General features: G+C 41.1%; 1 protein-coding gene across 2 annotated transcripts; it reads right to left on the reverse strand.

The window, feature by feature from the left end:
* Nucleotides 1–5267: 5267 nt before the first annotated feature.
* On the reverse strand, nucleotides 5268–14153 carry SMIM36 (small integral membrane protein 36). 2 transcript variants are annotated; one of them, XM_053893001.1, is made up of 2 exons: nucleotides 13616–14153; nucleotides 5268–5788 (listed from the first exon to the last, which is right to left on the reverse strand). In XM_053893001.1, the coding sequence occupies exon 1, from the start codon at nucleotides 14050–14052 to the stop codon at nucleotides 13771–13773; it is 282 nt and encodes a 93-aa protein (XP_053748976.1). In that variant the 5' UTR covers nucleotides 14053–14153; the 3' UTR covers nucleotides 5268–5788; nucleotides 13616–13770. The 2 variants fall into 2 exon arrangements, with proteins under 2 accessions (XP_053748976.1, XP_053748977.1); XM_053893002.1 differs by having other exon boundaries at nucleotides 5268–5792.
* Between the last annotated feature and the right edge of the window lie 12684 nt (nucleotides 14154–26837).

The following is a 26837-nucleotide window of genomic DNA, read 5'->3' on the forward strand; positions in this document are numbered from 1 at the left end:
AAAATAAGCAAACAAGCAAAAAAACTTAAAAAAAAATACAATAAACCTCTGGATGCTATTGGAAGTAACTACAGTTTCAGCTTCTTACTATGAAAATTGACCATTAAAAGGAAGGAGACAAGCATTTATTTTGTCCTTCCTGTATAAAGTGTACTGGAGAGCCCTAGTTGGTGAAGGACATTCTTCTTTACAAAAGAATTCCAGCCAATAAATGTGGAAGGAATGATAGAACTGAAATTATTTTCTAACCTTTAATGCAATAATGCGGGTGATGATCAACAGTAGGTGAAACCATGAGATGAAAGGTTCAGGAAAGGGGCGCCTGGGTGGCTCGGTCGGTTGAGCGACCGACTTCGGCTCAGGTCATGATCTCACGGTTTGTGAGTTCGAGCCCCGAGTTGGGCCCTGTGCTGACAGCTCAGAGCCTGGAGCCTGTTTCGGATTCTGTGTCTCCCTCTCTCTCTCTGTTCCTCCCCAGCTCTGTCTCTCTCTGTCTCTCTCTCTCAAAAATAAACATTAAAAAAAAATTAAAGAAAAGAAAGGTTCAGGAAGAAATTTTCGACTCGATCATGCTGCCACCACCTGAATCCACTCATCAACGTGAGTATCACTAATAGTGGGACAATCAGACTTTGTGTAACTCCTGACATGAGGCGATATACAGCAAATAGAAACATCTATGAAGAATTCTTACCAAAAAAGAAGTTGAACCTGACTCAAGCCTTTAACTGACTGTAATGTACAGGAAATACAGCAGATAGGAGAACAAAGAAAATGATGAAACAAATGAGCAAGTCTCAAATGGGTTGGGTGACCCAAAATGAAAGGGGTGTCATTCATAATCATGCTGGCACAAAAGACATAGACTCCCAGTCCCACTGCCCCCTGAAAAAATGGAGGAATGATCATTATAAGAATTTGGTACATATTTTTGGGTTTGCTAACTGCAGTGACATGGTCCAAATTTACTCACCTATTTCTTTTGGCCTTCGGTCAACATCCCAAATTCTGTCTCCTGAGTCAGGCTAGGACACTAGTTCTATGTCTGCTGAGTCTGCTCTAGAAATTGAAAAAACTTGCCCACATGGTCCTTGGAGGCACTCATATCTCCTCTGGCCCCCAGGCAGAGGCATCCTGGTGCCAGTCTGTTGGCATGGAGGCTACATTATGAAATGTTCCCCCAAAGGCCCTTTGCCTTTCTTTTAAATACTTGCACAAGCACTATAGAAATATTGGAAACGGCACCTAAGTAAAAAGGAAACAATTTTCCACAATTGCCGAGGGCTCAGTACTATTAATATTTAAGTGCATTGTGCTTTTAGAGATACATATGTACGTTACATTCTTTATACCATAATGGAATCATAATGTATATGGCATTCAGCAATTTGCCTTTTTCATTAATATTATATCATTACCATATTGCCACATTAATGAACTCATTGCTACAATGAATGCATACTATCCCATTATAAAGATGCACCATAATTTATTAAACCATTCCTGGTTTTGAACATTTAGCTTGTTGCCAACATTTTGCTCTTTATTTATCTTTGTATATATTTTTCATACACTTACTCAGTTTTTTTCCATAGAAGAAATTTCTGAAAGTGGAACTGCTGGGTCAAATTGCTTTCACATTTTAAAGCTTTTTGGCATAATATCTGATCAATTTGCCCTATAAATAACTTGTATGGTTATATATGCTCAGCAACACCATGTGAGCACCCACCTTTCTTCTTCTTCTCCTTCATCATCATCATCATCATCATCATCACAGCTAATGTTTATTGAGCTCTAACTATGTACCTGGCAAAGGTCTAAGCATTGTATACATAGCAACTCATTTAATTGTCAAAGTTCTCTGTAGTAGATAGATACTGTGATTATTCAAAATGTATGATGGAGAAACTGATTATAATGCATGATTATATTTTAAAAGCAGAAGTGTGTAAATGAAAAAAGTAAAAAGAAATGTAACTCCCCGCATCTGAAAATCCCACTCTATTGGATAACCACTGATAAACGTTTGTGTGTATTTGTCTAAAATTTTCTACGCATAGAAAAACATGTAAGTATGTGAATGTACTTTGTTTTAAAACACAAGAGAGATCTAGGGCGCCTGAGTGGCTTAGTTGGTTAAGCGTCTGACTTCGGCTCAGGTCATGATCTCACGGTTTGTGAGTTTGAGCCCCGCAACAGGCTCTGTGCTGATAGCCCTGGAGCCTGGAGCCTGCTTCTGATTCTGCATCTGTCTCTCTCTCTCTCTCTCTCTCTCTGCTCCTAACCCACTTGCACTCTCTCTCTCTCAAAAATAAATAAACATTAAAAAAAACTTTTAAACACAAGAGAGATCTTAGAACATATACCTCAAACTCCCCAGTGAGCAGCATTTTTCTGCTAACAACACATCATGGTTATCTTTCCATGGCGGTTCACGCAGATTTACCTCATCCCCTTTTACGGCCACATGGCATTCCATTGTATGAATGTGCCCTATCGGCTCACCCTTCCCTCTCATCTCCCCAACCTGGCTGCAAGTCTTGTAAGTCTATACTACAACTCTATGGCACTTAGTAAGAAATGAGCTCATAGTGAGTGAAACAGTTTTCTGTGGGCATTTTCTCTGAATATCTGGGTACATTATGTGGAATTGCCAACCTGAGAAATGCCACCCTAAGCAAGTTATAAATCCTTAGGTTTCACGTGATGCCTTTAGCAACTGACTGAGGTTCGTTGTGTAGTTTTGTGGGAGTCATAATACCTTTGAAGTTTACCAACTAGTTCATCATCCAAAGGATCTCAAGTAGAGTGGAAGATTACCAGGAAGACACTTGGGTACTGACCACGCCAGCTGTGACCCCGAGCAGGGCATTTTTCCTTTTCTGCATCTCTTTACTGTTGCATTAGAGGTTTGGACTGACGAGCCATGAAGGTCCTACGTAGCTTGGAGATCCTATGAATTTACAAGCAGGAGCAAAAATCACCTCTGTGAGCCATGTGGTAAGAATGGGCAATAGTCCACGTTCCCCTAAGGGCCATTTTAACTCTTGGCGTGTGCATTTGCCACCTTTTAAGGTGGAAAAATACAGAAAGAAGACCATAAAGTATAGTCTGAGAATCAGAGTGATGATGGTCTCCCAGAAACAGGTCAGAAGAAAATCAGTGTATGCTATTCATTCTCTCCTACTTAAGGCACTTTCCAAATAACTCTGCAACCACATTTGGGAATGCTCCATTACAAGGGTGCAGAGATACATTAGCTAGGGTCATATGTAAATTCACTTCTTTTACTTAGAAGATGAAACAAGATATCAAAGTATACATATGCTGTGATAATTAATATGTAATATATACTTTAAAATGGCAGAAAAAGCAACAAAATAGTATAGTTATTATCTCTGGATAATGGGATTGTGGATGATTTCTATCTTCTTCTCTATACTTTGCTCAAAGTTTCCCTGTTGAATAGGCATGTCTTCTATAATCAGAAAAAATACATCAGAAAAATAATTACAATTGCTAATTAAAAAACAAGCATACAGGTACACCAAATGCTACAGGAGATCATTTTGGGTAGTTGACATCATCATCATCTCGTTCCTTTCCTTTTCCATAGTTTTCAGGTTTACCTTAACAAACATCTATTCATTTTAGAAGGGCAAATAACCCCACTAGTACGTAGCCTACCCCAAATTCATTCTCTCCCTCTTCCTTTCTAATGAACTTGGCAATGACTTGGGCCTGACTTGGGCAATGTCAATGCACCCCGAAAAAATATGCATCTTACAGGTTTCTGTGCAGATAGAAGCAGATATTTGATGAAGTTGTAGCCAATGAAATTTAAGTAAAAATGGTTGAGTAGGTCTCTCTGCTGACTGGCATGTGCCCATTTGCCTTCACCTCTATTCCTTTCCCTGCCTGGAACTTAGACGTAAGATTTGGAGCTGTGGTAGCCATCTTGCAATGAGAAGGAAACATCAAGGATGGAAATCATGAAGCAAAGCCAGTGGAACAGGAATAAAGGTACCAGGGACATTGAGGGCATCTTGGAGCCACTGTACGAGGCTGAGCCTTTTCCCTTTCAACTTCAGGATGCAAGAGCAAGAACAAAGTTCCAGTCACGTTTTAGCCACTGTGCCTTGTGTCTTTGTTAATCATAGCCAAATATAAACTCTAACTAATACACTCACGTAAGGAAAAAAAGAAAAAAAAAAAAGAACAACTTTTTAATTCCTAACCACCATGACTGTCTTAAAACAAGGTTTTAGGGGGAAGGCCATTGAAATTCACTCAGGATGAAAACAAAAGGCAATGTTCTACTAAAAATTAAGGATTGTCTCTGAGGCTTCAATAAATCTCATCTGTTTCACATTGTCAATGTTCCACGCACAGTGGTAAGTTCATTATTTTTACATTTGGGGACAATAAGTTTGCTAATACATCCCAGCAAACTAGGAGATCAATGCATCACCATATGCCTAAACTGAGGCCATTTGTCATGGTTTATGCTCCTTCCAAAGAGTGCAAAACAGACTTTGACTTGAAGAAGCACCAACGTGGGGACAGTTAGTTGAAATGTCGGATGGAAACCATGTTAGAAAATGGGGTATGTGCATGCATACTGTGAAAGAAAAGGACTCAACTGTCTGTTAAGTTTCCCTTTGCAGCTCCCTGATCAACAATAATGTCCCAACTGGAGGCAGTTTTCAGAACAAATCCTCATGTCCCTAGTGGCTTCATTCTAAAAGGTGAGTGTGGGAAGAGAGGAAAGGTCAGGAAAAAGGACAAATGCAGGGTCAAAACTCCCAGAGCTGGAAGGACCCTTGAAGGTTGTTCATTAACTCTGGTGCTTTCTTTTCGCAGATGAGCCAGTGAGGCCCAATGCCTCCCAAGAAGCTAATGATTGGGTACAATTAGTAGCCCCCGGGCTGTCCCTCAGAAGTGGAAATATGGACGAGAACCCAGCTCCCAGAGGAGGCAAGGGCAGTGTCCAGTCAAGGAGGAAGCTGCATCCACTTTCGAGAAAGGTCTCCACAGCAGACGAGGAAGTTCGGGTGATGGGGTGGGGCTGGAAGGTCTCATTCTGTGGATCCAGCTTCTCAGCCCTCCTTTTCACAGTGCCTGCGGAGACAGCTAGTGACGGCCCTGGCCTCACCTCCGTGGCTCCATTCATTAGAAGACTATCCGTTAGAAGACTATGCATTCCCAGCCCTCCCTTCTTGGGGCATTGGAGCAGCCCACCGGCCTCCCTCCTGTGTCTGGGGCACTTTGCTTCCACAGGAGTGTAATTCCTATTCTACAGCTGAAGTAAAAAGTCTCCTTTCTTTTTCCAACAAAGTCATCACCGAAGGACAGAGGTTTACTGATGTATGCAGTCCTTTATTGGTGCTGAAACATATCTAAGACACTCATTCTTTTGTTGGAGGGACTTAAGATCCCTCCCAGGAAAGAGAATTCAAAGCAGATGAGTAGAATTTACAGAGCCAGTCAAATTCACCTTTGCATATAAAAAAACTCATCAAGGAATTCTGCCAAAACATCTTTAGCAATACAAAGATGCAGTTTAAACTTGAAAATGATTGCTTTTTATTAAAAAAAAATACATTTTCTATGGGGTGCCTGGGTGGCTCAGTCGGTTAAGCGTCCGACTTCGGCTCAGGTCATGATCTCACGGTTCATGGGTTCGAGCCCCGCGTTGGGCTCTGTGCTGGCAGCTCAGAGCCTGGAGCCTGTTTCAGATTCTGTGTCTCTCTCTCTCTGCCCCTCCCCTGTTCACGCTCTGTCTCTGTCTCAAAAAAAAAAAAAAAAAAAAAATAAACATTAAAAAAATTTTAAAGATACATTTTCTAGATTAAGTTGTTAGATAGGGTTCCCATTCCCACTCATCCAGAGCAAAACCTAATGTTAGGTGGGGTGGGGGGGAGGGGGAAGAACGGAGGTAGATTATTCCATTTATACACAGACAAAATCAGGAGGCCATGTGGCAAAGTGGTGGAGAGACTCCAAGGTGAGGTGTACAGGAAGATCCACATAATGTACATATATGTGTATATATAATGCATAAATCTATACGTATTTAAACATAAATAACTTAAATATATGTACATGTATATTTATTTAGATAGATACAGTATACACATGCACACAGGTGAGTGCTGAAATCATCTTTACTGAAAGGAATACATGCTCGGTAGTTTGGAGGCCACTGGTTTGGAGAATGGGCTTTAGAGTGTTAGCTGCCAAAATATATAAAATTGGGAAAACAACGGTACCTCTGAGGGTTGTAGTAAAGGTTCTGACATCATATACAAGGTACGTAGTAGCTTTTCCTTCCACTTGGCAAGGTTCACGAGGATGGGTCATGTACATGAGGTATCCTCCTGGCCCTGGCAGGAGACCCGCACAAAGTAGGCGCTTTACAAATACTTGTCAAATAGAGAAGTGGTCAGTAAGGATATGCAGTTGCTTCCACACGAATTGTAACTCTGAAGCAATGACATTGGAGTGCCCAGAAGTGAGGATGGCATTATGATTGGGATAACCTTCGATTCACCCCCTATCTAAAAATAGGTGAATCGTGCATAAACTTAGGCAGTTTACTTTTAGTAACAAATGATTTTTGGCACAGCTCGCCAAGATGTTATGACCCCATCCATGAGCCAGCTGTTTACTCAGTATACCTTGTGATCTGATCTGATTGCATTCTTTCAGGAGACACGGTGGTATAACTCACTGTGTAAACAGTGCTTCTTTATCAAACCCAACAGAGGTAAATGAGAGAAAAGGAGTGTAAAGGGTAAGAACAGAAGAGACATAGGTTAGATAGAGGGAAACTTTTTTGATGGTAAGAGTTGCTAAATTCATTCTTGTTGATGTTGACAAAACCATTGTTTCCTTGTCTAGATCTCCTTTTCCTCCCGAGCAGGTGTATGAGGACTGTCACACACATGTTTTTCACCAAAGTTTTATGATAATATTGGCTTTCCTCCTGCCCCTAATGGCAAGTTGCTTTTCACTGATAAATTGCCATGGTGAGAATGTCTTCATCAATTCTGACAAACAGTTCAGATTCCAAATTCCACTGCCACATTTCTGTTGGGCCACTCTTGCACAATTTTCAGCTCTCCCTTGGGGCAGCACACTCTTCTCTCCCTTCGTCCCCTTCATCCTTCCAAACAAGTCTTCATCTTTCTAGTATTTCCTGAGCCTCCCACCTCTGTCAGCTTGAGATTGCAGATAAGGCCACCAGGCTGAGTTGTGCCAAACAGAGAGCCAGCAGATCCCAGCACAGGGCTGGCGTTTCATTAAATAACAGCTGAGTAGAGAGAAACCTTGAACCAAAAAATAAATATGTGCAAACAACTTCCCATTATCTCGGGAAGATGTGAAATAGCTGAGATCTTTCTCAATCCTGGTGTCACAAAGCCCTTATCTGAAACACTGACGGCCCAAGAAGGTTAAAGTCCAAATGAACTGTTACAATAAGGTAGATAATAAACACGCTCCTAGTTTCTATATTTCAGCCACTGGTGTTCTCAGGGAGGATGAAGTAATGAGAAAAAAGGCTGTCGTTGATTCCCTTGAGCTGTACTGGACTTTACCCTCTAGTTCTTGGGGACTTTTGCCCTAATCAAGAGGACTGTGTTATCCTGTGCTTCCCCAGAAGTTAAAGACAGTGAGAGATGTTCACAAAAGCGTGGGCTTTCTGCATCCAGCTTGCTGAATCACTCCCTTACCCTGCATAGATTCTGGGTAGCTATGGAATTACAGGGCAAGCTCAGGACTGAGCCAGAATCCCTGGGTTCTGTTCATCCCATTCTGTTATTTGAAAGGTTTATACAAAGCGATGTGAGACTCCCTCGTCTCTAAAATAAGAATAATTGTTCCACCCCCGACAAATTGTCACTTAATCTTAAATAATTGAGCCAGGCACTCACTAAGTGGCTTTTAAAGGATCTATGGGACACTATAGACATATAACCTATGGATACTATTGTCTGAAAGGATTCGGGTTCTTTAGGGCTAGTTCTGATCTTGTTTTGCTTCAACCCAGTAGATTTGCACTTGGACTCCATAACATCTTTTCTTTGTTGACTTGTTCCTTGCTCCTCTTTATAGAACTGAGAGTTCCTCACTCTTAACAAGTGTCCTTCACACTTTATCTAGCAAAACCACAAGCACATTTTCTTTCTAAAGACATTCTCCCCCTTGTAGTCTACCCTCCTTAAAAACACAACAAATGGTTACTCTGCTTGTACAGGGTCGATTTCCTAGGTAATTCTGACAAAGCTTGGACTTTTAGCTTCTGCCCAAGACCCTAACTCAACGTGCTGCTGTCACATCCAAAAGAATTATGTCACTTATCCTATAGGGCCTTGAAATGTTAAGCATCCTATCACCTGTAATAAGCATTCCTTTTAGACACGGTATGATTCTGCAAGGGCTGTCTTAACAAAGTACCACAAACTGAGAGGCTTAAACAACAGAAGCATATTGTCTCACAGTCTGGAGGCTGGAAGTCTCACATCAAGGTGTCAGCAAGGCTGTGCTCCCCCAAGGCACTAGGGAAGGATCTGTTCCAGGCTCTCCTCTGTATCCTCTGGTGGTTTCTCAGCAAGTGGTCACATGACTCTAATCTTCACATGGTGTTTTCCTTGTATGCATGTTAGTGTCCAGACTTCCCTTTTTAAAATAAGGACACCAGTTATATTGGATTAAGGGTCCACCCTACACCAGTAGGACCTTGTATTCACTAATTACACAAGTAATGATCCTACTTCAAAATAAGATTGCATTCCGGACTACTGGGGTAAAGACTTCAATATATGAATTTTGGAAAGGGGGACACAATTCAGCCCATCAATTTCCCTTATGTCCAAATTTCTACTTCATGTGACAAGTCTCAACCTCGCACTCCTTCTTTTCAATGCTCTCATAAATGAGCCTGGACCTGCTCTTGCTATCTGGCCTTCAAGTGATGAGTTCCCCTACTTACTTTCACCATATCTTCTCGTATAATAATGATGGCCTTCATTTTGTTGAAATCTTACCTACACCAGGTACTTTATGTATATTATTCTAAGCCTTGCCGACATTAGCATTATACCCATTTTTAAGGTGAGAAAAAAGGCTTAGGAAGCTAAGTGATGCCCGAAAGGCTCAACAGCATGTAGTGACAGACGGGCCTTGAGGTTGACATTTCTGTTACAAAGCCCATCTTAGACCACTCCATCTTGGTGACTTCTAAAACACCAGGAGATAATGTTCTGGCCAAATTATAATAATTATTTTTCCTCTGATGGAAACTTTGGTTATCTTATTCAGAGGAGAAAATCTGAAAGGCCATTGGATTATTTACCAGACGTTTATGCAGCAACTTCTTGGGTACACAGTTCTAGCGTGTGGGAGAGGTGATGTGGAGCAAACGCTGGCTGGCTACTCTTCTGGAACAGCTGGGAAAAAACAGGTAGCAGAAAACCACACGTTTAGAACTGAGTTCAAATCCTGTTTCCCATGTGTACTAGCTGTGTGGCCTTGCCTGAACCTTACAGCTTCCCTGGGCCTCCGGTTCCTTATCTTTAACCAGTGTTCATTGTGTCCATCTCCCAGGGGAGAGTGAGGATGAAATGAGATACGAATACCAAGCGTTTGGCATGTAACAGATCCGTGATACATCTCCGTTCCCGCCCTCCCTTATCTTGGGGCGGAAGCATTTTGCTTGTGACCTTCCCACAGCTCTTGTCCAAATCAGGCCACAATGTTGCGTTTGCTTTTACACAAATTGTGCGTGATGGAAGAATAATGTATTGAGAAGAGGTGGACTAAGGAAGTCCTAATCCCATCAGGAAACAAAAATAATGCCGTATTTGACTGTTAAAGGGACTTCTTGGTTCTAGCCGGCAATCCATTCCACCGGGTTTGAAAACATTAGTTACAGCTTCACAGCTGTGCAATAAACCATTCCACTGGGAAATAAAGCTTTATTTAAAAGATAAGAAATAAGTTATGAAGTTTTACAATACAAGCAGGCAGGAGATGGTGCTGTAGAAAGAGCCCTGTGTGGGGAGGGAGGGGGTGGGGTGAGGTGGGGGGAGGCAGGGTGGTAGAAGGGAAAAGGGAATAACAGGATCTTAGTCCTGGCTCTAAAGCCAAGTCCTCTTGGGGACAACGGTCTTCCTTCCGGGCTGCTTTCCTCATTAGCAAAATGCTGAAAGGCTTTTGTAGCTCTCCTAAGATTCTAAGCGTACATTCTAAACAGAAAAGATTGTTTTAAATGCTGAGAAGCTGGTTCCTTCCTGAAGAACACAAATTGAATGAGCCACAAATCAAATGAACCAGAAGCTTGGAAGAAAAGCTTAATACCTTATATTCCGATGTTCACTTTAGAGTCTTAGTTTCCTTCTTTTGTCTCTCTCCCCTGACTTTATTTCTGTTCCCCTTATCTGTTGTTGTTGTTATTATTACTATTATTTGGCGGTTTGTTGTTATTGTTGTTGTTGTTCTTCTTCTTCTCCTTGGAATTTATTTTTCTACCCTCCATGTTAATCTTTCCTCTTCAACTGACTCCAATATGGAATTGAAACATACATGAAAATATTTCCATTTAAAAAAAAGTCAAGTGAATGTTTACTGCATATTCTTAACTCTAAAATAAGAAGAATTTGGGGCAGCTGGCTGGCTCAGTTGGTTGAGCGCTGACTTCAGCTCAGGTCATGATCTTGCCATTTGTGGGTTCAAGCCACACTTTGGGCTCTGTGCTGACAGCTCAGAGCCTGGAGCCTGCTTTGGATTCTGTGTCTCCCTCTCTCTCTGTCCCTCCCCTGCTCACACCTGTGTGTGTTTCTCTCACAAAAATAAATAAACATTAAAAAATTTTAACCAAAAAAAAATAAGAAGAATTTAACATTTGGTATTTCTCTTTCTCAAAAAACTAAATTAACTATTATTATCACTTTTTTTATGGTCTACTGACTTTTTTTTTCTCCATGGATACATTTTTCTTGTGTGCACTGATCTATATATTCCCATGATAGGGACAAGGAATGAGAAGGTTAGCCCATGTGAAGCTCATGCTAGGGTAGAGGGCAGGTTCTTAGAAGCTGCTTAGGAATTTGCTGTCTTTTCCTATTCATTTTATATGTTCATTATTAAGGTGGAGATGACTTCTCGACCATAAAAGAAAAAAAAAACTCTGCAGGATTTTCAATATAATTTTAAAATCACATGTTTAAGAGAAAATATAATTTTTCTGATAAAAATGTGAAACAGAATTTGAAATAAATATTTAAAAATCTGAAAACAAAATAACTTGGATTATCTTTATTTTTCGTATGGCTACTTAACAATCCCAAGGCAAAACAACACCCATCGCTGAAATCGGCAGAGCAGGATGAGTCAGTCCCTCCTCTTCAGTTTTCTCTGGGATAAATTGAAATTTAATTTCTCATTTTTTCTTAACAGTTTTTAGAAGCCCTCAGGCTTTTGTAGTCAGTGAACCCTATGATTTCTGCTTCCAAGCTCTGTTCATGCTATTCCTTCTATCTAAAATGACATTTCCTGGCTTACCCATCAAGCCCCCAACGTCTGCTGGTCCTTCCAGAAAAATAGCTGCTTATTTTTCAAGGCAAATAATCTTATCTTTGATGCCTGAGTCGAAGATGAGATTGGCCATTCAACATTATTTAAATATTTCCTGAACTCCTTCTGTGTGGTAGGCACTTCTGTCTCTAGGGACTCCTGCATGCTGTGTAGACCGTCAGAGCATCTACAAGCTTTCTTGTCCTTCATGGGCTAAGCCATGCCTGACTCCTCCTTTCTCTATCAGGCAGCAAAGATGAGAGGGAGCAGTCATGACACACTCGTTTCTTTGTGTTTCTACACACAGCCAGATTGGAAGAAGGGGTTTAATAAATCACTAAGTGGATATGCAAGTTACTTTGAGCTCGGGGAAAGGGAGGATTAATAAAAACATACACTGGAAGGAGTAATTCAAAATTATGGAAAGAGATGAGTGACCAGGGAAACAAGTTTATTAGTTAACAGTAACAAAGAAAGGGAGAGAGTGGTGCTCGGGGGGCGAGGGGACTAAAACACGATGGAACCTCAACATTTTGTGGTGAGTCTTCAGTAACTTTGTACTGGAACAGGACTGGAGATTAAGCGTCTCGATGAGAAGTATGAAAGGGGGTATCATTATATATTAATAATTAAAAATTTTCACTAAGCCATACAGAGAAAGACAGATACCATATGGTTTCACTCTTATGTGGATCCTGAGAAACTTAACAGAAACCCATGGGGGAGGGGAAGAAAAAAAAAAAAAAAAAGAGGTTAGAGTGGGAGAGAGCCAAAGCATAAGAGACTCTTAAAAACTGAGAACAAACTGAGGGTTGATGGGGGGTGGGAGGGAGGGGAGGGTGGGTGATGGGTATTGAGGAGGGCACCTTTTGGATGAGCACTGGGTGTTGTATGGAAACCAATTTGACAATAAAATTCATATATTAAAAAAAATAATTAAAAATTTTAATAATCATGAATAATAAGCTAACCTTATGTGCCAAGAACTGTCTCAAGTGCTTTCAGTGAAATAACTCATTTAAATACCCAGACAGCCTGGAGGTCTTACCATGAGCCTTGGGGCACAAGGAGGTAGCTTTGGTCACACACCTAGTGAGTGGAGGAGATAGGGTTTGAACCTAGGCTCCAAGCTTTGTCAGTTAGCCACTATGCTCTAAGATGACTGCGCCCCCCCCATGACTCACACGGGGGAATAGAATGGGAGGAGCTGGTATGTATACAAAGAATGATAATATTAAGTCTGGACAACTTCAATGGTTACCTTGTAAAGAGGTAATCTGCTGAGTATAGGATAGATTTGAGCTAGGCTCTTTCCTCATCACTCAGACACACACACACACACACACACACACACACACACACACACTATTGCACTCTGTGTTTTAAACCTTTTGAGGGGGAGTGGAAGAGGCTGCCCCAAAATATGACATTTGGGCATATTGATTATTTTGAAAAAAAGTTACTTGAAAAAGAGCTCATACAAGAAGGATGCTCTGACGCTCCTCTGTCTCCTTGAAAGCAGGATATAAATGTCCCAAGGCGAAGGTGCCACAACACATTCTTGTCACTAGAAATAGGGAATTTGGGTCCAAGAAAGCTATATCAACAAATCTTGTTACATCTTCACTAATTTACTATCTCAAACCCAAACTTCTCCAAACTTCTTTGCTTTTGCTTTGTCAATTCTTGACAGGTTTTTTTTTTGTTGTTGTTGTTTTGTTTTTTGTTTTTTTTTGGTCTAAAGTACATAAAATCTGCCCGCCCTGGTCACTTCTTTGAGTCTCATATTTTTTATAGGGCCCCAAGGGTAAACATTAAACTTGTTTTTCTCCTATTCATCTGTTTTATGTCAATAAAGACATAAGAGCCAAAGAGCCTAGGAGGGAAGAAGGAGTTTCCTATCAAATGTCAATCTCTCCTAGAAATGGCAAGGGCATCACCAGGAAGGGACCAACAACCAACATCACTATACAAGAGTATTAATGAGATTTTTGCATCCGTAGAACTTGACCAAAGGCCACTTCAGGCTTCTTACCTTAAATGTTTGCTTCATCCACAAAGAGGGTGACAAGAACGTAGAAGGTAAGGCAGAACTCCCAACTACATAGCCCAGCAAGACCAGCGCAGCCACGTGGAGAACAGTTTGTCCAGAATGTCTAGTGCTCTCTCCCCAGTAGCCCTTGGCCGACCTCATACCATTGTGCTTTTCTTCCCTAATGGAACAGGATCCCCAAAATGAAGGCTGGGCCTCCTTGCCCAGAGGTCCCCTGACGTGCTCTGCTGCATCACCACCAAGTGGATGGAGGGCTGGGCATCAAGAGTGGTCTCAGGAGCGTACTCCTTACTGGGGTCCTTGCCTCGGCAGTCATACAGCACGCAGGAGATGAGGAATACCAAGAGCAAGATGACGTAGCTTGCCACCAGGATGATCAGGTTCAAGGTGACAGGGTCGATCTCCAAGTAAAACTCCATCACATCTTTCACGGTTAGGAAGTGGGTCTAGAGAAAGGCAAGGGGGCCAGTGTGGGCATTTCAGGGAGCAAACTCTAGCTCATTGGAATAGCAGTGCTGGCTCTGGGGTAAACATACAATAATCCCCACTGCTCCGGGAGACCTCACGGATTAAACCTGCTCGGTTTAATAACTTAAGCTCTTGCTGCTAATACCACGGCCACCAAAACACAGAAGCTGTCTCTTGTCAATTCACCTCTATAGAGAGAGAAAGAGATGGTTCAAGTATTATTAAAGTGTGGTATATACGCACAGAGCCTATATAATTCCTTATCTAAACAGGTGGTGTGGTGAGCTAAAGTAAGTGTTGTTAATAATAGCACACTGTTAACAAATGGAATTGTCTTGGAAAAATTGTGTAGCATGGTCACACTCTATGTACGGAGGCTTAAATGCCAAGTATCCATACAGGGAGTGATGTGGGTGAGCAGGTCACTGGGTCTTGGAATGGACATGTTTCTTAGAAGAGGGGCACTCTCAGCACCTGACATTTTCACCCTTTCTTCACTTGTTGTTGGTTTTCAGTCATTCATTCAAAAACACTTTGTGAGCACCTCTTGTGTTCCAGGCACTGTACATGACAGTAAGAGAAGCATTTAGCAGGGGAGACAGACATTAAACAAACGATGACACAGGTCACCATTTAATTAAGCACAGTGTGAAGAAGCTTATAAAGGACAAGGAGAGCGTGATACGAGGGTGTGTTGTCCCAAGGTGGGTCAGAGAACACTTCCATGAAGAAGAGACATTTAACCTATGACTGGAAGGATATGCAGACTTTGGCCAAGTTAGGACAAGGAGGGGAGATTCTTTTAGTCATGGAAAACAGCATTGTGAAAGATCTGAACAGAAAGAGGCATGCAAAATGGGAGAATTGAGACAAGGGCAGCATGACTGGGGTACAGACAGAGAATGGAGACCATAAGGGGAAAGAGGCAGGTAGGGGTCAGATGGCAAAGGGACCTGTGTGCCAGACTTGAGATTTGATCCTAGGGCAACAGGATGCAGGGAAGTGACAGGACCAGATTTGTTTTAAAGAGATGGCCTTGGCTGCTGTGTGGATGCAGAAAAACAAGCAGATTGAAAAGAATATGAGAATACAGATCTCTCTATTTATAAATCATCATCCTGCCCCAATAGTCCTGCATAGGGCCAATCGTATGGGTGTGCATCCTTTGTGTAGACGCATGGGGCCCATGCTCCAAAGGGCCCCAAACCTGTTTAATGCTTTGCTGTCATCATTTTAAAATTATTAGTCATTATTATTTTGGATTGGGCTCACAAATTATGCATCTGTAAATACATATCATCTGTATGATATATACATTTTTGGCCAGACAGGACTATTTCTCTAAAAGCTAATGGGACTCTTTGATACCTTCTAGCTAAAGGCCCAAGGTCCCAGAGGTCTGCTGGCTTCTCACCGTTGTTAGGCTTTAATGACCTAACAACTTCCTGTCTGGACTCTTTAAAAAAATTTTTTTTAATGTTTGTTATTTATTTTTGAGAGCAAGAGAGACAGAACACAAGTAGGGGAGGGGCAGAGAGAGAGGGAGACACAGAATCCAAAGCAGGCTCCAGGCTCTGAGCTGTCAGCACAGAGCCCGACACTGGGCTCAAACCCACAAACTGTGAGATCATGACCTGAGCCAAAGTCGGATGCTTAACTGACTGAGCCACCCAGGCACCTGTGTCTGGTCTCTTTATGCCCAGTTTCCATGGCAACCTGAGGGTTCAGGGATGCTGTAGAAAGGAGTTCTTATTGCTCTGGAGACCTTTATAAAAGAAAATATTTTATGATCTGTGGTCCTGGACTAACCTGTGGAATTATACTTAAGCAGATGGATACTCAAACACTATAGGTTAGAATCTGTTGGATTTCTTAGGAATACAGATACCCAGGTCAGCTCCAGATCTGTTGAATTAGAATCTTTGGGGGGGGGGGGGACTGGGAATCTGCATTTGTTAAACATCTTTATAATTTTGATAATTTTGATATGCAACCAGGATAGAGAATCATGGCCATAGAAGTGTGAAAGCAGGACCCGAAGCCTTGGTTGGCTGCCAAGAGATGTCAGAGGAGATTTTCACCAGAGACTTTTCTCTTTTTATTTAATTAATTTTTTTAAATTTATATCCAAGTTAGTTAGCATATAGTGCAACAATGATTTCAGGAGTAGATTCCTCAATGCCCCTTACCCGTTTAGCCCATCCCCCCTCCCACAACTCCTCCAGCAACCCTCTGTTTGTTCTCCATATTTAAGAGTCTCTTATGTTTTGTCCCCTTCCCTGTTTTTATATTATTTTTGCTTCCCTTCCCTTATGTTCATCTGTTTTGTATCTTAAAGTCCTCATATGAGTGAAATCATATGATATTTGTCTTTCTCTGACTAATTTCGCTTAGCATAATACCCTCTAGTTCCAGCCACGTAGTTGTAAATGGCAAGACTTCATTCTTTTTGATTGCCAAGTAGTACTCCATTGTATATACATACCACATCTTCTTTATCCATTCATCAGTGGATGGACATTCAGGCTCTTCCATACTTTGGCTGTTGTGGATAGTGCTGCTATAAACATGGGGGTACATGTGCCCCTTTGAAACAGCACACCTGTATCCCTTGGATAAATACCTAGTAGTACAACTGCTGGGTCATAAGGTAGTCCTATTTTTAATTTTCTGAGGAACATCCATACTGTTTTCCAGAGTGGCTGTACCAGTTTGCATTCCCACCAGCAGTGCAAAAGAGATCCTCTTTCTCCGCATCCTAGCCAACATCTGTTGTTGCCTGAGTTGTTAATGTTAGCCATTCTGACAGGTGTGAGGTGATAATCCTTGTACTTTTGATTTGTATTTCCCTGATGATGAGTGACATTGAGCATTTTTTCATGTGTCGGGTGGCCATCTGGATGTCTTCTTTGGAGAAGTGTCTGTTCATGTCTTTTGCCCATTTCTTCACTGGATTATTTGTTTTTTGGGTGTTGAGTTTGATAAGTTCTTTGTAGATTTTGGATACTAACCCTTTATCTGATATGTCGTTTGCACATATCTTCTACCATTCTGTCAGTTGTCTTTTAGTTTTACTGATTGTTTCCTTCGCTGTGCAGAAGCTTTTTATTTTGATGACGTCCCAATGTTCATTTCTGCTTTTGTTTCCCTTGCTTCCAGAGACATGTTGAGTAAAAAATTGGGTGGCCAAGGTCAAAGAGGTTTTTGCTTATGTTCTCCTTGAGGATTTTGATGGCTTCCTGTCTGATATTTAGGTCTTTCATCCATTTTGAGTTTATTTTTGTGTACGGTGTAAGAAAGTGGTCCAGGTTCATTTTCTGCATGTTGCTGTCCAGTTTTCCCAGCACCACTTGCTAAAGAGACTGTCTTTATTCCATTGGATATTCTTTCCTGCTTTGTCAAAGATTAGTTGTCCATACGTTTGTGGGTTCATTTCTGGGTTCTCTATTCTATTCCATTGATCTGAGCATCTGTTCTTGTGCCAGTACCATACTGTCTTCATGATTACAGCTTTGTAAAACAGCTTGAAGTCCGGGATTGTGATGCCTCCTGCTTTGGTTTTCTTTTTCAAGATTGCTTTGGCTATTTGGGGTCTTTTCTGGTTCCATACAAATTTTAGGATTGTTGTTCTAGCTCTGTGAAGAATGCTGGTGTTATTTTGACAGATATTGCATTGAATATGTAGATTGCTTCGGGTAGTATTGACATTTTGACAATATTTGTTCTTCCTATCCAGGAGCATGGAATCTTTTTCTATTTTTTGTGTGTCTTCTTCAATTTCTTTCATAAGCTTTCTATAGTTTTCAATGTATAGATTTTTCACCTCTTTGGTTAGATTTATTCCTAGGTATTTTATGGTTTTTGGTGCAATTGTAAATGGGATCGATTCCTTTATTTCTCTTTCTGTCACTTCATTATTGGTGTATAGAAATGTAACTGATTTCTGTGCATTGATTTTATATCCTGCCACTTTGCTGAATTCATGGATCAGTTCTAGCAGTTTTTTGGCGGAAATCTTTGGTTTTCCATATAGAGTATCATGTCATCTGCAAAAAATGAAAGTTTGACCTCCTTCTGGCTGATTTGGAGGCCTTTTATTTCTTTGTGTTGTCTGCTGTGGCTAAGTCTTCCAATACTATGCTGAGTAACAGTGGCGAGAATGGACATCCCTGTCTTGTTCCTGACCTTAGGGGGAAAGCTCTCAGTTTTTCCCCACTGAGGATGATATTAGCATTGGGTCTTTCATATATGGCTTTTATTTTTTATATATTTATTTTTAAAAAATTTAATCTTTACTTATTTTTGAGAGAGAGACAGCGTGTGAGCAGGGAGGAGCAGAGAGAGAGGGAGACACAGAATCTGAAGCAGGTTCCAAGCTCTAAGCCATCAGCACAGAGCCTGACATGAGACTTTAACTCATGAACTGTGAGATCACGACCTGAGCCGAAGTTGGACACTTAACCGACTGTACCACCCAGGTGTCCCTCATATATGGCTTTTATGATCTCGAGGTATGATCCTTCTATCCCTACTTTCTTAAGGGTTTTTATCAAGAAAGGATGTTGTATTTTGTCAAATGCTTTCTCTGCATCTATTGAGAGGATCGTGTTGTTCTTGTCCTTTCTTTTATTGATATGATGAATCACATTGATTGTTTTGTGGATATTGAACCAGCCCTGGATCCCAGGTATAAATTCCACTTGGTCATTGTGAATAATTTTTTAAATATATTGTTGGATACAGTTGGTTAATATCTTGTTGAGGATTTTTGCATCCATGTTCATCAGGGAAATTGGTCTATAGTTCTCCTTTTTAGTGGAGTCTTTGGTTTTGGAATCAAAGTAATGCTGGCCTCATAGAAAGAGTTTGGAAGTTTTCCTTCCATTTCTATTTTTTGGAACAGCTTCAAGAGAATAGGTGTTAACCCTTCCTTAAATGTTTTGTAGAATTCTCCTGGAAAGCCATCCGGCCCTGGACTCTTGTTTTTTGGGGAGATTTTTGATTACTAATTCAATTTCTTTACTGGTTATGGGTCAGTTCAAATTTTCTATTTCTTCCTGTTTCAGTTTTGGTAGTTTATATGTTTCTAGGAATTTGTCCATTTCTTCCAGATTACCCATTTTATTGGTGTATAATTGCTTATAATATTCTCTTAATATTGTTTTTATTTCTGCTGTTTTGGTTGTGATCTATCCTCCTTCGTTCTTGATTTTATTTATTTGAGTCCTTTCCTTTTTCTTTTTGATCAAACTGGCTAGTGTTTTATCAATTTTGTTAATTCTTTCAAAGAGCCAGCTTCTGGTTTCATTGATCTGTTCTGTGGTTGTTCTCTGGGGTCTGCTGGGACCAGGTGGCCTCACAGCCTCTACCAAATGTCGTTACAGCAGGGGAACCGCCTCTTTCCATGTGGCCTGAGGATCCCCAGACCTCACTCTGCTCCTGGGATTCACCTTTCCCACCAGAGCACTGCCAGGTATTGAGCTGTGGAGTTTCAGACTCTGCACTCCCCCTGTTTATAGAGTCTTAATGGAATTTAAACCCTCTCCTTCCTCCTTTCTCCCTTTTTAGTTCAGTCCCTGCAGCTGTTTCCACTTTTCCACTTTCTCTCCACCTGCTTTTAGTGGGGGGTGATTTTCCCATACTCTCTCCCTGTCTCCATCCTCTCTCCACAAACAAAAACATCTCCCTGCTCTCCGCAGCTTCTCTCTCCCCCAGTTCACCTCTCCGCACCATGTACCTGCTGAGTTCTGTGGTTCAGGTTGTGCAGATTGTTGTGTCAATCCTCAAATCAGTTTTCTAGGTGTGTAGGATAGTTTTGTGTTGATCTGGTTGTATTTCACAGACACAAGACGCAAAAAAAAAAAAAAATCTTCCATGCTGTTCCGCCATCTTGGCTCCTCCCCTAAACAGAGACTTTAACACCATCTGAGGCTGTGTCCCACAGGCTCAAAGAGTTCTTTTTGTCAGGAAGAAGTCCCTTTCCTGATGGCAATACATTTACCAAACTCGTCAGAGACTGCTATTTAAAACAGAATACCAGACCCACCTGGGTGGCTCAATTGGTTAAGTATCAGACTCTTGATTTCTGCTCAGGTCATGATCCCATAGTTCATGGGATCAAGCCCTGTGTCAGGCTCTGCACTGTCAGCACAGAGCCTGCTTGGGATTCTCTCTCTCCCTCTCTCTCTGCCCCTCCCACCACTTGTATTCTTTCTTCCTCTCAGAATAAATAAATAAATGTAAAAAAATAGAGTACTATTATTAAGTCATAGTGAAAAATATAGTTGTCATAGGTTGGAAGGGTTTGTGCTGGACCAGGCATAGTTTTTTCTCCCTACAGGCAGATCTATAATAAAGTTTAAAATTTATATAATAAAGTTATAAAATAAATTTATAATAAAGTTTCTTGATGAGCACAGCATCTCAGCAAGTGGAGTGTTCTGGTGCACCTGTAAGTCACATGCAGTGCTCCTGGATTACAGCAAGGCTTTATTTACTTATTTATTTATTTGAGAGAGAGCACGAGCAGGGGAGGGGCAGAGAGAGAGGGAGAGAGAGAGAGAGAGAGGGAGAGAGAATCCTAAGCAGGACTCATGCTTAATGCAGAGCCCAATGTGGGGCTTGATCCCATGACCTTGGGATCATGACCTCAGCCAATATCAAGAGTTGGGACGCTCACTCTGACTGAGCCACCCAGGAGCCCCACACAGCAAGGCTTTAAGAGACGGCATTATGTACCACTGAATTCATTTTTCTGCCCACTCTGAACTCTAGATTCTTGACTTCTATAGTAAACTGATGTCTGTACAGCACAGGTTTTTCCATGTAAGAATATTTAGGGAAGTTCTTTGATGACTTTAAATAGAGGACACAGAAATTTGCTAAAATTGACTCTGAAATGAGAACTACACACATTTTAGTCCACATTAAATTAAACTGAAATATATGTAGCAACTGTTGTATCGAACGGAGTTTTTCAGATCAGCTCCAGATTTCTCTGCACGAGTGATAACACCTAACTGCGGTGGTTGATTCAATCTGGCCTCCTCTCTTCTTGCCTTGTCCCAGGTCTGCTGTTTCCCTCCGTGGTGTCCCGGAATATTTGGTTGAAGGCTATTGTTTCTGCTTTGGTACCTTATTACTATCTGAAGAGTGGTGGGTTTTTTGTTTTTGTTTTTTGTCTTTGCATTTATTAGTGCTCAAAGTTCATTTCAAATACAGACTTGTGGAGGTTTTGCTTCCTTCCAGTGTGTTTAGTGGAATACTGGCTACCTGTTTGACTTAATTAACCCCAGGGATGGCTGCTTTATTCACACTGTAGCCAACATCCCCAAGCATCTGTCCCGATCTTTAAGGAACTTAACTTCTTATGCCATCTAGTGGCCAAGGCAGAGACTGCTAATGAAAGAAAAAGCCCAAAGCAAACTGGGGACAGTTATTTTTAATCAGCAAGAGAGTGTAACATAGGTAACAATATCAAATCACATCTCAGAACAATTCCTTGAGGTAGTCAGGACATACTCCCTTCATTTAAGAACATCTATTGTGCACTTACCCTATGCGGGCTGGGTGCTAGCTGCTTTGGAGCTTGATGATGTGGTCAATACTGAAACGACATTACATGCCTAATGTTAGAGAGCCCTAATGCAAAGAGGAATTATCAACTCCCTTTTAGGAGTGAGGAAAATGAAACTCAGAGAGGCAACGGAATTTGAGCTCGTTCTCTTTCTCTCTCTCACCCTTCTGTCTCTCTTTCTTACTGCCTGAAGCTTAAATCAGGTCCGTACATAGAAAACCCTATGCTATTTGCCATGGTGCATTTGAAACCCAGTCAGATAGGGATCCTGTGGACTCTCACTTGTATATACACTTATTTATAGCATAGTGCGTTTTGTCTGTTGACCTGGAGCATCAGTTAACAATGCCAGATAAATATGTGTTAAATGCACTTCCAGGAGACTCAAGTTTATTCCATAAAACACCAAAATATTTTTGTATTTTAACTCTTCTGGATAAGAATTTATTTCTGATATCATACAGTGCCTTGCTTCCTCCAGAAAACATAGCATCTTAAAGACTTAGAGCAGTTTTAATAACTTGGGAGGTAAAAATGTCACACACTTACCAAAAAAAAATCACTGGCAGTTTAATTATGTTACAGTTGAGGACGGTGAGGCTTAGGGAAGTGACGTGTGTAAGGCCAGATGGTAAATGATAGAAATAAGACTTGAAACCAAGTTTTTTGAATTCTAATCTAGTGCTTTTTTTTCACTGAAGCTCTTGACTAGATGGAATGGGAAATGACAGAGAGCTAGATGCCATGCTTGACAGAAAAGTGAGAACAGCAACAATAATGTAAACCAAATTGCAGCCCTTTGTACTCTTAAGTCTACTTAACTTAAAAATTTGCACTAACAAAACGTAGCTGACCTTATAACTCGCTGCCGTTCTCAGCTTCCCAGTTGGAATCTAGTGAGTGGCTCCTCTGGGATCTTCTGGAGAAATACTGCCACATTTGATCACAGAGCAACTTCAGGATCTGTTTTTCCATTTGTACTGGGTTAAATAAGGTCCCCCTCCAAATTCATATCCACTTGGAAACTTAGAATGTGACCTTATTTAGAAATAGGTTCGGGGCACCTGGTGGCTCAGTCAGTTAAGCATCCACCTTCAGCTCAGGTCATGATCTTGTGGTCTGTGAGTTCGAGCCCTTGTGCGGGGCTCTGTGTGGAGGGCTCAGAGCCTGGAGCCTACTTCAGATTCTGTTTCCCTCTCTGTCTCTGCCCCTACCCTGCTCATTGATGTCTCTCTCTCTCTCTCTCTCTCTCTCTCTCAAAAAATGAATAAACATTAACAAAATTAAAAAAAAAGAAATAGGGTTTTTGCAGATATAATTAGTTGAGTTAAGATGAGGTCATACCAGATAAGGATGGGCCTTAAATCCAATGACTCTGACCTCATAAGAAGGCTATGTGAAGACACGGATACACACACAGAGAAAAATACCATGAGGAAATGATGACACAGATTGGAGCGAGGTGTCTACAAGCCACGGGATGCCAAGGGTCGCTGGCAACCAGCAGAAGCTAGGAGAGAGGCAGGGGGCAGATTCTCCGTCAGAGCCCCTAAAAGGAATCAACCCTGATGACACATTGATTTCAGACTTCTAGTCTCCCCAGCTGTGAGAGAATACATTTCTGTTGCTTTATGTGACCCAGTTTGTGGTAATTTGTTACGGCACTCTTAGGAAACTAATACACCATCTATCTAATGCTTAGATAAAACCAGGGTTGGCTTGGAGCAAACCGTGAGGTATACAAAGCTATTTTGGCACTTGCCCCTTCTAGCCCTGAGTTAGGTTTCTGGCTTCTTCTAGGGTATGGTTCCATGAAGAAAATGCCCGAGATCAAACAAAATTTTTGTATGTGAAATTTGCTTCCATAAAAAATAAACACAAGACCTTCAGTTTAAAATAGCAACTGGCTGGCAGTCCCTGATGTAGCCTTTTATATCTTCCCAGTAAAATTCCTTGGAAGACACAGAAAAATATAAAAAACCTACAAAAGAAGTGAAAAACAGTGTAGCAGGGGATAATATTTTTAAGATGTTAAGTCATTGCTTCTCGCATTTCCCCTTCCCAAGAATTATTTGAACCCATTTCTCTTCTCCTTCATCATCCAGAATTTCTAAAGGTAGTGACTCTCAGGAGATATACAGCCTAGAAGAGTCAAATTCATCATCTTGAGCTCCTTTGTAGACTTCATAAATTTATACTAAAGTCCATAGACTTAGAGCCAGGCATTGTGGGGAGAGCAAAGACCATTTTTAAAATGATAAAATATTGGCTTTGTGCATCAAGAGACTAAGAGCACAGAATTGATACTGCAGGCCAAAATATAGCAAAGATAAAGTGAGGAATGTGAGCAACCTTCCTACTCTGAAGGCAATAAAAGTTGAAAGGGGGGATAAGAAGGGGGAGGTAACAAAAGCCTTGATGTTACTGAGCCCCTATATAGGCCCTTTCCTTTCCCCATATAGTTTTGTTGGTGGAGAGACTATAGAATCACCCAGATGGGCACTACAAAGCAAAAAGTGTTGGACTTTGATTCCAGAGTATATATCTGGAAAATTGTCAGGTTCTTGGAGAAGCCCCATGCCCTGTATAGCACTGAACAGCAATGGGCTGGAATTGTAGAGAACAATTTCCAAGGAAGGTGGCTAACTGGACAGACCAGGGCCACCTTACAACTGACATCATGCCAAGAGGGTACAGGGAAAATAGTCAAGAGTTTCTAAGACTCCAACATGGGATTGAGATGGAAGAGTTGAGAGATCTCTGATTGAAAAGGGCTCATATTTCTCCCAAGGGCATAGAGTTGTCAGTTATGACGAGGAGATTGGGCATGGGCAATGATATAGCTGCTACAGAGTCTGATGTCTAAGAACAAATGAGATAAGCCACATCTGTAAGGAACGTTGGAGACAAATGATAACATGTCGACTCCATGTTCCTTCCCCAAAGCTGAGACAATACCTAAGACTCCACAAACTTAGGTGATTACCAGAAAGAAGAAAGCAGGAAGAGGGGGAAACAGGAGAACCTAGAATTTGACTAAGTATTTACTTCCCCAAAGATGAAGGTTTAAATAAAGAATAGTTGATTTGCTTTTAATGGCAAGGTTGAATTTTCACCACTGGAAGACATGGGGACTTCTGAACTAATTTATTTCAGTTATAGAGAAATGAAGGAACTTGTCGCTGGGCTTATCTAATATACTATGTTCCAGCATCACACAGATAAGTTACAATTCAGTCAATGGTTACAGGACATATACTTTAACTCAATACTTCAATCACAGGACCACACGTACAGGTATGTGTGCACACACGCATTAGAATAAGGCTGAAAGACAACCTAATACCAGAATTTGAGAAGACTGTTGACTAACTATAAAGTAGATGGAGCTGGATTGGTAACTATCTAAACAGTTTTCACTGCAGGCTTGCATTATGGGATAGAGAATATTTAAAGATAGTTGAACATTTCTGCAAACAATTCCACCATCTGCTCCTATATCATAGACCCAGGATTCATATAACCTCGTTGCTACTCTCCAAAGACAAGTCACTATCTCTACCCCATTATCAGCACCTTCAATCCAGGAGAAGTAAGTAGAGGGGGATGGGTGGTGGTGGTGGTGGTGTCTTTATATCATGGGCAGTTATTCCCCACAAGTAAAAGATAAAGATGTACAACGTGATGATTTGATATAAGTGATATCTCAACAAAGCGGGGGGGGGGTGAAAAAAGAAAAGAGAAATTTTGTTTTGTTTTGAAATAAAGGTAGCAGAAAGAAAAGAGAAACTCCAAAAGAAGGCACAAGGGGCCGGAGAAAATTCCGTCTCAATAATAAAACTGTACCAGATGAATGCAGGGTCAGATCACACAGGTCTTGGTAAGCTATGCTAGAGAGGTTGGATTTTATTCTAATTGCCAAGGGAAACTATCAGAGAGATTTAAGTGGAGTGACAATGATCACACTTAATCTTAGAGAAACTCTGTGGCTTATGTGCAGAGAATGAATTATAGAAAGACAAGTCTGGGAGAGCAGAGAGGTCAGTCAAGGAGTCTACTGCAATGTTGCAGGTCAGATGGGGTGGTGGCATGGTCAAAGTTGTTGATGAAGATGTTAAGAAGTGACTTGGATTTGAGAAATATATGTCATACTTGTTTAGGCTTAGATGTAAGGGATGAGAGAAAGAGAGGCTTTTAGTCTGAGCTAGTGGGTATACGGGGGTACCATTTAGTGATATGGATGAGTGGTTTTGGGGATGGATCTTGAGTTCTTTTTGAGCTAAATCTGAAATGTTGAGGAGGCAGCTGGATATCTGAGTCTGGATCTTAGTGGGAAGAATGGTGCTGCACATACAGATTTTGGATTTGACATATGGGTAGTATTTACAGTCATGGAATTGGACAAGATGGGATTGGGAGAAAGTGTAGACAGGGAAGAGAAGAGGACCAGAGAGTATTCCAACATTTGGAGTATTCCAACATTGAGAAGCTGAGCAGAAAAAAAGGAGCCAACAAATGAGACAGAGAAGGAGTGTCAGTGAGTTAAGAGGAAAACCAGGGGAGCATGGTCTCAGGGAAATATAGGGAAAAGTGGATTTAAAAAAGGAAGTGACCAACTGAGTAAAAAAGGGATTGGTAACATGAGAGTAGATAACTGACCATTAGTTTTGAGACCTGATAAAAACTGAAGGCATTTTTCATGGAGGAGATAGGGTAAGGAATGAGATCTAAAAAAAGTAGATTGAGAAAAGAGGTGAAAGTAAGAAAGTAGAGAATGTAAGCAAAGATAATTTTAAGGAGTCTGGCTGTGAAAGATTGCAGGAAAATAGAAAGTAGCTGGAGGGCAGTGTGAGAGTGAAAGACAAGGAGTTTTTGTTTACATGAGTGATATCAGAACATGTATGGGGGCCAATGGGAACAATCCAGCTGTGAAAAGGGAATTGATAACACAAGAGAAAAGGGAAAATTATAGGAGCAATTTTCTTGAGCAAGGATGAGATCCAGAGTAAACATGGAAGGATGGGTCCCAGCTAGGAGCAGGGACAATTCTTCCACTGTATCAAGCAAGGAGAAAAAATAAGTGAGCTCATAGTGGTCTTTTTTCCCCCAATGTTTATTTATTTTTGAGAAAGAGAGAGAGAGACAGAGACAGAGACAGAG

Source organism: Panthera pardus, unplaced genomic scaffold (genome assembly GCF_024362965.1).
Source record: "Panthera pardus isolate Hobbes unplaced genomic scaffold, ASM2436296v1 HiC_scaffold_3, whole genome shotgun sequence".
Classification (NCBI taxonomy): Eukaryota; Metazoa; Chordata; class Mammalia; order Carnivora; family Felidae; genus Panthera; species Panthera pardus.

Bases quoted from the DNA above. Each gene is read 5' to 3' on its own strand.
- SMIM36 (XM_053893001.1), bottom strand. From the start codon at position 14,052: ATGGAGTTTTACTTGGAGATCGACCCTGTCACCTTGAACCTGATCATC.